Source organism: Lipotes vexillifer, unplaced genomic scaffold (genome assembly GCF_000442215.2).
Source record: "Lipotes vexillifer unplaced genomic scaffold, Lipotes_vexillifer_v1.1 scaffold34, whole genome shotgun sequence".
NCBI lineage: Eukaryota > Metazoa > Chordata > Mammalia > Artiodactyla > Lipotidae > Lipotes > Lipotes vexillifer.
The window spans coordinates 1,251,595-1,265,146 of record NW_006776832.1 but is presented as its reverse complement, the minus strand read 5'-3'; the positions used below and the strand labels follow the sequence as shown (position 1 = coordinate 1,265,146).

At 41.9% G+C, this 13,552-nt stretch overlaps 1 protein-coding gene across 1 annotated transcript; it reads right to left on the bottom strand.

Annotated features, from left to right (window-relative positions):
* Positions 1-3,914: 3,914 nt before the first annotated feature.
* On the bottom strand, positions 3,915-13,224 carry LOC103082648 (SPARC-like protein 1). Its single transcript, XM_007450693.1, has 8 exons — positions 13,060-13,224; positions 11,674-12,654; positions 10,313-10,385; positions 9,243-9,361; positions 8,888-9,008; positions 7,255-7,391; positions 4,953-5,101; positions 3,915-4,113 (listed from the first exon to the last, which is right to left on the bottom strand). The coding sequence occupies exons 1-8, from the start codon at positions 13,156-13,158 to the stop codon at positions 3,915-3,917; spliced, it is 1,878 nt and encodes a 625-aa protein (XP_007450755.1). The 5' UTR covers positions 13,159-13,224.
* Between the last annotated feature and the right edge of the window lie 328 nt (positions 13,225-13,552).

The window sequence follows — 13,552 nt, the reverse complement described above, 5'->3', positions numbered from 1 at the left end:
ATTCCTGCTTTCAAACCTTCACTCTTTAGCTTTTCTTATCTCCTCTTCTTTCTTATGTGTCTTGCTTCTATCTCTACCATTCCACAAAAACTGCTCTTCCAAGGCCATCCAGGGTATCCTTATTTCTACGTCCAATGAATATTCTCAGTCTTTTACCTTACTTGACATCTCAGCAGCATTTAGCACTGTGATCTCTTCCTCCTCTTTGAAACACCTCCTTAGATATGGCACTATCCTCGTTTTTTTTTTGTTGTTTTTTTTTTTGCGTTACGCGGGCCTCTCACTGTTGTGGCCTCTCCCGTTGTGGAGCACAGGCTCCGGACACGCAGGCTCAGCAGCCATGGTTCACGGGCCTAGCCGCTCCGGGGCACAAACCCGCGTCCCCTGCATCGGCAGGTGGACTCTCAACCACTGCGCCACCAGGGAAGCCCACTATCCTCTTTTCTTTTTCCTTTCAGGAGACTTTTCATTTTGCTTCATGTGCTCTTTCTTCCTCCTGTATCCATCATCTAGATGTTGTTCCTTGGTATTCAACCCAAAACCCTTTTCCATGTAACTCAGCACATTTTCCTAAGAGAATTAATTTCCTTTCCTGGTATCAATTATTTTCTGTATGCTCACAATCTCCACATATGTATTTCAATTCCTAAATTCTGTCTTGAAAAGCAGGCCCATATATTCAACTATCTTTTTTTTTTCATTTTTATCTTCTTGGCAGTGCTGCACAGCGTGTGGGCTCTTAGCTCCCTGACCAGGGATCGAACCCCCACCCCTTGCATTGGAAGTGCAGAGTCTTAACCACTGGACCACCAGGGAAGTCCCTCAACTATCAACTGTACATTGTTACCCAACGACTTCAAAATTTAATGTGTCCCAAATGGAATGTATCTTTTCCCCCCAAACCTGCTTCTGTTCTTGTGTTTTCTGTCTCAGTGGAAGGTACCTCTCCTTACCCTGCCTGGCCTGTGCCAGGAACCTAGGCATTGTACTTCCCTTCCTCTCAACCTAACTGCCTGCTTCCTGCCTCCGCGTATTTCCTATGAAACACTGTCTTGTTATTTCTGCATACTGTACATCTTGAATATGTTTATATTCTCAACGATATATTGAATATATTGATATTTTAAAATATATTTGAATATGTTTACTTTTCTTTTTCCCTACTATAACTGCCCTAATTCAGGTTCTCATCAACTTTTGCCTGGATTCACCACAACAGTTCTCTGGCTTATCCACAGTGTAACCAAAAGAATCTTTCTTAAGTACAAATCCAGTGAAATCACTCCCTTGTTAAAAACCCTTTGGGGATCCTCCAGTACTGTGAGGATAATGTCTTTAACTGGCTTAGTAGGACCTGCATGATGTGACTTATTTCCCCTGTTCATCTAGCTTGAAAGTTTTTCCTAAAGAGTAATGTGGATATATGTTAATCCACAGTATGTCATAGGCACTAAATAAATAAGACTCCTTCACCTCGTAACTGAATCCCATTTTTACACACAAGGAAAATGAGACTTGCTGAGGATAAGTGGCATGCCCTAATTCGCATAGCTAGTTAATAACAGAGCTGGAATATTTGAGCACATCTAGCTCAGAGCAAAGGAGGTTAAAATTCAGGACAACACTGGCTACAATTTATCTTGTCCTGTGGATTTCTCCGTCCTGAGGGAATACATTTGTATGCTTACAAATAGACATTTTTTTCCTTTCCCTAGCTGAATCCCAAAGCAGTAACTTGTTTACATGTCCTGACCGAATATTTAATATCTGCTTTATTGGCTTATTGTGTGATAATTCTTTCCCTTCTTCAAAATGTAATCATGGCCAAACCACAGTGAACAAACAAGAACGTTAGGAGCTTTGTGAGTCTCAGAACTTTAAGCCCTTCCTGCTTCTCCCAGACAACCACCCAGCACAGGGCCTGAGTAGGCTCATATGCTGAAGAGCTGCCAGAAATTTTGAAAGGAACAGTGAAGTGCAACTGGTTTCCTTAAATGGCCTCTTTAAATTTGCCTTTGGATCACTCCTTTAAAATCACGTGCCATATAAAAGGGCATACATAAATATGTCCCATCCCAGCTAAGTTTTTTTCTTGATAATGGTGGAGGTGAGGGGTCGGGGCAGCTGTCCTTGGGTACATTTTATCTTTTCAACATGGGAATTGGAAAAAACACTGTTAGTCATTTTTAGGGATGTATATGAATTTGTAAGTACTGTGCTTATAGAATAGGTGTTAGAAAGGAAATTGGCATTATTTGCATGAGACTGGGTCTTAATTGCCTGTTAATTTCCTATTGATGTTAATAGGATGTAAACAGTATGGGGTCAACAGTCTCCACTCTGGCCCCCAATGATCCCCATCTCCTGTGGTCTCCCCCCACATTGTAGCAGGGTTAGACTGTGTGACAAACAGAATATGGCAGAAATATGTCACTTCTGAGATTAGTCCTACAGGGAACTGTGGCTTCTGTCTTGGACTCTCTTTCTTTCTATCTCTGTCTCTGATCACTTGCTCTGGAGGAAACCAGATACCATGTTATGAGCAGTACTGTGCAAAGGACCACATGGTGAGGAACTGAAGCCTCCTACCAATAGCCATGTGAGTGAGCTTAGAGCAGATCCTAAGGCAGATCCATCCAGGTAAGGTCCTCCCGGATTCCTAATCCTCAGAAACTGTGAGAGAGATTTTAAGCTTCTGATCTTTAGGGTAATTTGTTGTGCAGAAATAGACAACTAATACACAGAACTAGGTGCTTACAAAAAGATTCATTCTTTGCTCATTGCAGTGGTACGTATTTCACAGAATAACACTGCAGAGGAAAAGGACCTTTTCTGCTTATCTATTTATCAGTAAATAACTAAATCCTCATATTTCAACTCTTTCTTTCCAATTTCAAGCCATCATACATATGCATAAAGAATATTTTTAGAGTGAAGTTCACACAAGTTACCTCTTTTGGGGAAACTCTGACCTTTGATGAACTTACTTTTCTTTATTTCTTGGCTGCATAGTCATCCTACATATATGTATGTCGTGAACACATGGGTAAAACCTCTGCTTTAGAGATTTGATGTTCATTGTTGATTTACATTCTGTGAGTTTTGATTGCTCATTGTTTGAATACCTTTCATATCTCGATTATTAAAAACAGACTTGCTCATAAAAATCAACTGTAACTTAGGAAAAGAAAAGGAAGTACATTAAGACATAACCTAGCAAAACAAATGTCTAAATTTAAATTCCTCCGCTGCAGGAGGAATTCCTTTTGGATTAAAGGAATAACACCTGGGCACAACTGGTGAAAATCTTTAGTGTGTTGGTATTAAATTCTAAGATTCTTCTGGCATCTCCCATTTTCAGAATCAAGCTTGCTGTTTTACTCTTCACATACGATTTTTTTTTTTCTTTTTTTCGCGGTACCCGGGCCTCTCACTGTTGTGGCCTCTCCCGCTGCGGAGCACAGGCTCCGGACGTGCAGGCCCAGCAGCCACGGCTCACGGGCCCAGTCGCTCCGCGGCATGTGGGATCCTCCCAGACCGGGGCATGAACCCGTGTCCCCTGCATCGGCAGGCAGACTCCCAACCACTGTGCCACCAGGGAAGCCCCACATATGATTTTTTAAAGTTTGGCCCCATACTCAGGTTAAGGAAGGATATAAAGTCCTTCCTTCCTTCCGTAGAAAGGTAGCCTTCGGAGATTTGGCACAGCTCTCTGGATTCACATCACTTTCTTAGGCTTAGCCAATTTCTGAGACCTCGGTGCAGTTACACATTAAATATTCACCCTTGCTACACTTTGAAACAGAGATCATAAAGGGAGTAAGAAATAACCTTGCAGTCTGCCACCTTGTGGTCTCTAGGTTTCAATTTGAACACACAGCAGGACCTGTCTATGAGGGCTGTGGGCTTAGGGCTTATCTGGAGAAGAGGACACCCCCACTCCCTGGGCTGATGATGAATGTACCTTCTTTAATTTCAAAGCAGTGACCCCACTCCTCCAGGGTGATGTGCTTATCCTTGTTGGGGTCACACTCTTCAAAGAAGCGCGTTATGCAGTGTTCCAGGGGCACCAGAGATGCCCGCAAAGGAGCGAGCTCAGAGTGGGTCAAGACTCTGCAATGAGATAAATGGCAGCCAATTAACTGGGTTACTAACTTGTGAATGAAGAGCTAACTCTTACGATCACCAAGGGCATTTTTCTTCCCCAAGGCTGCTGAGGACGGCAAATAAGGAGTGCGTTCATGAAGAGCTACAAATGAAATAAACGATTTGTGGGTAAGACAGACAGCTTTTGGGATGTCAATTCATAAGGTTTCCTTCCTCCCTAGGAACTATCCTCCCTCCACCCTAAATTTATAGCGCTGCATCCCAACAATCATGTTTATACAACCTGGCTCTTACCACCGGCCGTACCGGATCATTCCAGACGTAGGTGCTTAATCCAACTGGGGCCAATCAGATTAGCTTCAGAATTTAGGATCAAGAATGAGGAAGAGTGGAAAGAGCCTCTCGGGAGGCTGGACCCTAACATGTAAACTTGGGAGCTTGTGGAATTGTGGCCATATTCTGTTATGGTCAAAGCAGCACTTTTCTTTTTTTCTTAAATTTTTTGGATGTGGATCATTTTTAAAGTCTTTATTGAATTTGTTACAATATTGCTTCTGTTGTATGTTTTGGTTTTTTGGCCGCGAGGCATGTGGGATCTTAGCTCCCTGCCCAGGGATCAAACCCATACACCCTGCACTGGAAGGCGAAATCTTAACCACTGGACGGCCAGGGAAGTCCCTCAAAGCAGCTTTGTGTTTAGACTCATAACCGTATTTGCTTGACATTTCTGTGTTCTAAAATGGAACTGGGAAGTTTCCTAAATCTGTTTAGAATTCTTGGGTATAGATAACTAGACATTATATCAGGGAGATGACCTAGTTAATGGGAAGGTGGAAAGTTTTTACCTGTCCCTAGGATGTTGATCCAGTTCACTAAACTGCCAGTGTACCGGATACACATACATGTGGTAGTTTTTCTTAAAGTCTCTTAAGAGAAGGTCAATTGAGTGGTCCCCAGCCAGGAGTCTCTTTTCATCCAGGTAAATTTTCTTGACCTGAGATTAGGAAGGGAGATGATCATTAGAGAATCAGACAAGTGTAATGGAATTATCACTTGCTAAACTTTACTTGAAGAGTATTCCTAACATGACAGAGGAAAACAAACCCAGAATGTTATTTGAGAACAAATTATATGCCTTCTAACCAACAGTACAGCATTCTGCATAGAATAACAACTAACATTTAAAAAACCCTGGGGTTTTCAGAAGAAATTTAAGACTTTTTTTGATCTTTTAACCAAGTGATGTTCCTTACATTTCTTAAAACTATGAAAAGGTTTTAATGAAAAGGGCTGAATGGACCTAGACAAAATTGTTCATTTTCTGGTGAAAAGTTCTGTTCTTCCCCACTGGCATACTCCATTCTTTTTTTTTTTTTTCAAGATTATTAATTAATTAAACTTATTTTTGGCTGCATCGGGTCTTAGTTGAGGCATGTGGGCTCTTCGTTGTGGTACGCAGGCTTCTCTCGAGCTGTGGCGTGGGCTCTGCCGCTGTGGCATGCCAGTTCCAGGGCCCGCGGGCTCTGTAGTTTGCGGCACTTGGGCTCTAGTTGAGGTGTGTGAGCTCAGTAGTTGTGGCACTCGGGCTTAGTTGCACCGCGGCATATGGGATCTTAGTTCCCTGACCAGGGATCAAACCTGCGTCCCCTGCACTGGAAGACGGATTCTTTACCCCTGGACCACCAGGGAAGTCCTGGCATACTCCATTCTTAATCCTTTATGTATTTCCATCCAGTGCCTGCTGCGGCTCAGGTTAGCCCTGGCGTGATGCTGCTTGGCACCCGCATTGAAATTTCCCTGTTTTGTATCTAATGCTCTCAAGGCTGTCTGTGGCAATGTGTTGTTAAAGAGAGAGGATAGAAATTATTTAGGGGCAATGCGTATAAAACTACCAGCTTGTGACGTTACCTGTTAGTGCACTGAGTAACTGGAAGCAGTCAGAACAGAACTTCTGCTTGTTCTCATGAACACATCTACCAATTTCCCTCCTTGTCACCATGCATGAAATTCCTTCGTTCCTCATCTACTAAGCCCAGCCGCTCACTGGTGCTCAGAAGCTCACCCCTTCTCATCTACTCAAGAATACCCTGTGGCAGTTGGGCACCCTTCCTTCTTTACTGGGTTATTTCCAGAGGCATACAAACATCCTCTGTCACCTCCCGCTGGTAGACAGGACCCTTGAATTCACATTCCTCTCCACCTGCCACCCATTTCACTTTTCCCCTTTACAGCAAAATGTCTTCTATACTTGCTGCTTTTACATCATTCCTCCTATTCTCTTTTGAACCCTATCCATTCAGGCTTTTCTCTTGCAAAAACAGCTCCTGTCAAGGTCAACTATGACTGTCATGTGCCAAATCAGGGGCCAACTCTCAGTCCCCATCTTAACAACCTGTAAACAGCATTTGACACAGTTAATGCACACCCCCCTACATGTTTTATTTTTTTCTTTATAGCATGTTTCATCCCACCTGACATAACATATTTGCATAAATGTTTATTTGCATATATTTATACATTTGCATGTATGTTCATATTTGCATACATGTGTATATAAGTATATATCATCTCTTTGCCTAGAATGTAGGCTCATGAAGGCAGAGATTTTTGTTTGGTCCCTTGCTGTATTTCCAGCATGTAAATCAATTCCAGGTACCTGGTATACACTCAATAACTATCTGATGAATGAATTTTCCCTGGGAACTTGTAGGATTAATATTCTGCACTTTTTAATCTTAATATATTACTGACATTGTTAATAATGGATTTCCCTTATATCATAAATCTATGTCTGGCCTATAAAGGCATAAAACACGTTTAGATTTAAATAATATGCCTGGGCCTGAACATATAAACGCTGAACTGAGGTTCACTTTGGTCAACAGAGTTTGCTCTAGGGATGAGTTCAAGATGTCTTGCTCAGGCCCCTGCCCTGCGTGTCTGAATCGGGTGGTTTGGCTGTGCCCCAGACTTTGAGGCATGAATAATGACCACTACTATTCTGTTAATCCATGGGTGTTAACTAGGTGTGGTTTCTGATATGCAGAGGAAGGGCTGATATAGCCCTCCCCCCGTCCCCGTCCCCTGACGCTTTTTTCCTCAAGCCCTGTAGACAGACGCTTAGGTAGCTGGCCGTGGATAACTTACTTTATTTCTCTGCTTCTCATTTAGATATCCAGCGTGCTCAGGGTTAGGTTCATAAAGCTGCATGAGGATATTCTTGAGCCAGTCTCTCATCCTTAGAGGAAACTGGGTCACTTCAAAGTCCGTACAAGCAGGAAGAGCTGTTCCAGGCAGAAAGTAAATTGATTTTAATTTTTGGGTCTTACTCCGGTCCCAAGGAAAGTCCTCATAACAGGACGCTTGACAACTTCCGGTGACTGACAGCATCCTCACTGCCCCTCCATCACAACAGTGGTCCTTAACCCTGGCACCATAACAGAATTGCCAGGAGTGTTTTAAAAACATACCAGATGCCAGCTTCCTTTCAAAGAAATCCTGATTTGATTCATCTGGGGGTGGAGCCTGGGCATCAGGATGTTTTAAAAAGCTCCAGAAGTAATTGTGATGTGCAGCCAGGGCTGAGAACCACTACTCTAGAATCAGAGAGTTGGAATTCAGAGGTGGAGGTCACAAGAGCTATTTATTAGGAGAAAAGAGCAAAAGGCAGCAGTTAGCTTATACTGTGGAAATAATGTTAAATCTCAGTGGCTTAAAGGAGCAAACATTTTTTTCAGGTTTATTGAAATATAAGTGACATACCACACTGTAAGTTTAAGGTGTGCAGCTTAATGACTTAACATACATATATTGTGTAATGATTACCACAGTAATCATTAGTTTAGTTAAACATTCATAACCTCAGATAGTTAACTTGAGTTTTTTATTTCCTTGTGGTGAGAACTTTCAGGATCTACTCTCTTAGCAACTTTCAAATATACCATATACAGCAGTGTTGACTACTATGTTGTACATCACATCAAATGTTTATCTCTGCGTCCTGCTACATGTTCCCTATAAGTTGGGAGGAGACCTCTGCTCATCTGTCTCTCTGGGGCTCAGGATGGGGGAGACACCGCCATTCAGCATCATCTCAACACGAGGCGAAGACGGCATGGAGAGCCATACAGCAGCTCTTAAATGCTCTGTCCAGAACTCCCATGGATGATTTTTGCTCAGATTTCACTGGACAAAGCAACTCATATGGCTGCATCTAACATCAAGGGGGCTGAGAAACTGAATCCTCTCTTGTGTCTGGAAAGACAGGAGAGGTTAGTGAGCACTGCCAATGTGGAGAATCACTTAGCAGCCAGGAGATCCAAACACAATTGAGAGTATCCTGGGGGAGGACGACAATTTCAAAAACTTCTGGAGGACTATGCTGTCACTAAAACTTCTTGGCAAAGGCTTAGCTTTTGGAAGAGGACGACTAATTTAACAAAACTCCAATGATTCATCTCAGTTATTAAGTGGATAACATTATCATAGTGGTTCTGAACGCTGGCTGCACATTAGAATTGTCTCGGTTACTTTGAAAACAAACGAAAAAACAATGCCAAGGTTCCAACCCAGTCCAATTAAGTCAGAATCTCTTACAGTTAAAGCCTGGACATTATTCTTCTAATTTTTAAAAAAGTCTTCCCAGTTATTTTAATGTGCAGCCTGTATTCAGAACTACATTAACTTTTTGCTATTGTCTGCATATATATGAGTACATTTATGTATGTATATAATTCAGATTCACCCAAAACACTTTCAGCAGTGGTGGTTAGACTCTTACATTTGCAAGCTCCAAAATAATCCAGCTGCAGTTGGTGCCCCTTTTTGGTCCCCTCCAATCTGCACTTAGTAGCAAAGAGATGGCAGGAGCTGGCATAGGTCTGATTGTCAGTGCCACAAACCTAAGAAAGACAAGTATGAGAAAAACCTCAAGCTTGGGAATGTTCATTGGGAAAACACTCTGTTCCTTAAAGTCTGTCTAATGAACTGCTGTTTCTATTGACTGTTGTTTAAATATTAGATGATAACCTGGGCATTTACTTTTTCCTTTAACAAAAGATTTCAACAGCAAATTACTTTCATTCACATCACTAACTGTTTGATGCCCCTTAGAGACCATTTTGTAGAATCCTTACTTGGTCAAGGAGTTTTGTAGGAGGACAAGTCACTGGATCTTGGCAAGCACAGTGGGGTTTTCCCTGTTGATCAGCCTTGCAGACGTGTCCTCTTTTACACTGGAAGCTCATGCAAGAATCTAACAGAAAAGTTTGGACAGGAAACATGGACAAAGCTAAACTGAGTACGTAAACTCAAATTCATCCAGACAGTTCCATTTTCATGAATAAGAGAAGATTTGTGAAAACATTAGAAGCCTTTTTAATGGATGTGTTAATTTTCAGGTGGGACCCTCTGGCTCCAGACTATTTTGCAGAATAGTCTAGATTTCTTTGCAGTTTGGATTGGGGATTTAAAAAGAACAAACAACTTTTCTTGACCTGCCGGCAATGGTCATAGTCTGACGTCTACAGAGCAGTGCTGTGCAAGTTGGTCAAAAGTTAAATAAGCCATGAGAATTTTTATGGTTGAAATTCAAAATTTTGTGATTGGGGTATGTGATTAAGAATTAGGTCTTGGGGGCTTCCCTGGTGGCGCAGCGGTTGAGAGTCCGCCTGCCGATGCAGGGGACGCGGGTTCGTGCCCTGGTCCGGGAAGATCCCACGTGCCGCAGAGAGGCTGGGCCCGTGAGCCATGGCCGCTGAGCCTGCGCGTCCGGAGTCTGTGCTCCGCAACGGGAGAGGCCACCACAGTGAGAGGCCCGCGTACCGCAAAAAAAAAAAAAAAAAAAAAAAAAAAGAATTAGGTCTTTATTAAATATGGGATCTCAATTCTAAGTTATGGATTTGAGTGTAAATAAGGTAGAATCAATTTTTCTTCTTCGAAGCAAAAGGACTTAGAGGAAAAGAATTCTAGCTTTTGTAGTAACATTGCAACCGGATTTCCAGTTTGTAAACACAGTTACCATAGTTGTAGATCAAATGTGCACACGAGAATGTCAACAATTTATGGGAGCATTTCCTTGGGGAGGAGTGGGGAGAGGAAAAATTCTGTGCAGTAGTCACAAATGAAGGCGTGGGGATAGCCCAACATAGCCCATTCCGTCTCTCTCCTCATATAGTCACAGGCTGCTTGCTTAGCCCGTACTCACCGACACTGTGCACCCTTGTGTTGCCTTCAGTTGAACTGTCATCTTCATTCGGTGAGCTTTCTGCTTTCTTGGCCTTTATAATAACAAGAGCAGAAGTTGAAGTCTACTTTAGGGAAAGCCTTTACATAATTTATATTTCCACTGTGCGTACCTTCACAGATCTTTTCACACTCCACTCGTTTCAGATCTCAGAAGGAGAAGACAGCAGCCGCAACCGTGGAAATAGATAGTAACCCTCTGAGAACAGGAGCCATTTCTATCTATCTTTATGAACTGGGTTCAGTGCTATATCTCTGGGGGTTACCCAAGAAACATTGGAACTAATACCAGAAGCTAAGTTGGAACCTCCCCTTTGGTTTGGGAAAACAGTAAAAATGCGGTACTACCACGTGATTCTATAGTTAAGACATGATTACATTAGTAATCTGTGACGCTATTGGGAAATGTTTCTTACCAGGTTTCTAAAATGTAAGAAAACTCCTGCCTTAGAATGGCAGCAGAGTTCTCAGGAATCGAAATTAGTATTCACCTTGCCCACCAAAAGCTGTGCTAGGTGCTCCTGGTGGGTGGCTGCCAGAGTTTTGCACGAAAGCTCCAAATGATTAAACAACCAAATAGCAATATGTTTCTTCCCTTCCCTCACCCTGTTGCCGCTTCCCGATTATCATTTTGGTGTGTGTTTGCTTCATGAAGCTGTAGCTGAAGTCTTTGTTCTTTGCCTTTATAGCTAAATCAATAAACATTGCTGGATCTCTTACGTTATTATGTTAGAGGCATTCTGCTAGACATTGGTGATCAACTTGACTATGACCTGGCACCTGCTATCAAGGCATGAGAGCAGCAGTTGTCATGCCCGCCATCCCTCTTATCTATCAGAATTTACCACTCTAGTTAGTGCCAGGGACGTTCAACTGCCAGTATCTGCATCTCTGTGCCTGGAAAACCACGGCACTCTGTATGGCCTGCTCAAGGACAGACTGGAATTGCTGGGGAATTCACACCTCTCCTAGTAATCCTCAGCTTACATAAAAGCCATAGCTCCCTCACTCTCCAAAGGGGCTAATTCAGAGGAATGTGCTTTACATGGCTTTAATTATGTACCGTTGATTAGCTTCCTTTGTTCCCTGAATTTCTCAAACAAAGTGCACTAAAATCCAGGATATGCTTCTAGGGGATCCCAAATAAAACAGGCACTTTCAGACTAATGATGGAGATGTAGAGAAAAATAAATAATTATAATATATTTTAGTAATGTACTAAGAGATGAGCACACGGGATTGCAAGAGCACAGAGAAAGGTCATGGCTACTGTTTGAAAAGCTAACCACTTTATCGGACAAGCATCATTGTAAACGATCTCACCCCTCGGTTTTCTGCAGGTTCGCTGGTATCTACATTCTCATTCTCACGTGCTTTTTCTCTTTGCTCCTCATAGTTAATGTGATAGTAATTGGATTGAGCTCTTTCATTCTCCAGGAAAGCCTCGCTTGGGTTGAAGTCCTCCTCACTCGCACTGTGCCTGGGGCCATCATCGCCGTCATCATCAGTCCCATGATTTCTGGGCATGATGTTACCACCATCCGTAGGCTCCACCAGCAAAGGCTGAGAAAGAGTCTTTTTGTCCATCTCCTCATGGTTGCTGATAACTTCAAGGCCAGGCTGTCCTTCTTGGCTCTGCCATTCTTTATCTTGATTGGGCTTACTGATTTTTGATGCAGTCTCCTCTTCCATTTCTGCATTGGAGATTTCCTCTTCTTGTTCTTGGCCACCCTGTTCAAATTCATCTTTCTGCATCTTGCTTACTTGAGTTGGCTGATAGGACTCTTCCAAAATATCATCAGACTGTGTACTGTCTTCTTCCTGGTTGCTGGTAGAATGCTGCTCGGGAGCGTCTCTCTCTCTTTCTTGGCTATCATTGTGGGTACCAATTTGACCTGGCTCCTCCTCTTCCCCATTTGGGATATTTGGACCCTGCTCTTGGTTTCCTTGAACACTTAGGTCTTGGCTATGTTCGCTGCTCCCGTTCAGCTGAGGATGTGAGCCATTAATAGGTTGTTCTTGGTTTTCCTCTGTCTCTGTGATGCTTTCTTGTTGATTAGAATCTACAGTGGAACTAACATCATGACCAGGGAATCTCTCCGGGAGTTTTTCCTTTGGAGGCTCACTCATATCTTCTTTTAGGTCCAGTGTACCTTCAGTTGGTGTATACCCCAAATTCTCAATTAAGTCACTTTCACTTTTCTCTTGATCCTGTAATCCCAGGTGTTGGCTGTAACTCTGGTCCTGATCTGCTGACTGGTCATGGTTTTCCTCCTCTGACTTTAGTACTGAAGATTTTTCAGGCTAAAAAGAAAAAAGTTTATCCTTGAAACAAATGATTATGTCATATCTACATCATATTTACAATTCATAAGCCAACATTGAATATTTCTTAATTCTTTTTCTTCACATAATGTCTTATAAACTTATTTTTGATGTTCTTCACATTCAATAGCTACAAGTTTAACCTCAACTTGAATTTTTTGAAATAAAACAATTATTGTTTGAAATAAAACAATTATTTTAATTCAGCCCAAGAATTAAAAATCATTAATCCTCACAATTCTGTTAGAGATTGGAGGCAGTTGATGTGATCATCATCTTAAAGAAATCAAACTTAGAGTGAATCAGGTAGTCTCTTTGACCACGCTTTAGAATTGAGACCTTGAGAGACAAAAGTCTGTACTAGTATAACCATGTTACTTTTACCTTATGAGTGGGATGGTCTTCTATGGACACTTCAGTTTCATTTTCTGCGTCTTCAGCCCTTACAGTGGGGATTGCAGTGTGCTCAGATGGTACCAACATCTCAGCCTGTTGGAAGGAACTCAAGGAATCAGCAGTTGGGTTGGAATGATCAGATAGGAACCTTGCTTGTGTCTGAAAAAAATTAAGAACTGGTTTGTTTTTCATGCCTAAATGTTAATGTTTAAAATTTCTAGCTACTTTTTTCTTGTCGTCATTGTTAGTAGTAATATATTTCATTTATAATATCAGTTAAAAGATATTCTCTAGAACTTTTAAAGATACAAGCAAATAGTCAGAATGTAATCTTAAGTGAAAACAAAACCCCAATCGTGATTAAGAAAAAGTTATATATGCAAGAGAATGGGGGAAAATAGGGCCAAAATGATTTCAATAATAGCAACCTTTGACTTTTGGAATTATTTTCTGTGTTTTTCAAACTTTTACAAAGCATTGG

Coding starts and splice junctions, on each gene's coding strand:
- LOC103082648 (XM_007450693.1), bottom strand. CDS start 13,158: ATGTTGGTACCATCTGAGCACACTGCAATCCCCACTGTAAGGGCTGAA. Junction 10,386..11,673: donor AACCTGCAGAAAACCGAGGG/GTGAGATCGTTT, acceptor GTTATTATAAAG/GCCAAGAAAGCAGAAAGCTC. Junction 7,392..8,887: donor TTATTTTGGAGCTTGCAAAT/GTAAGAGTCTAA, acceptor TGCCTGGAACAG/CTCTTCCTGCTTGTACGGAC.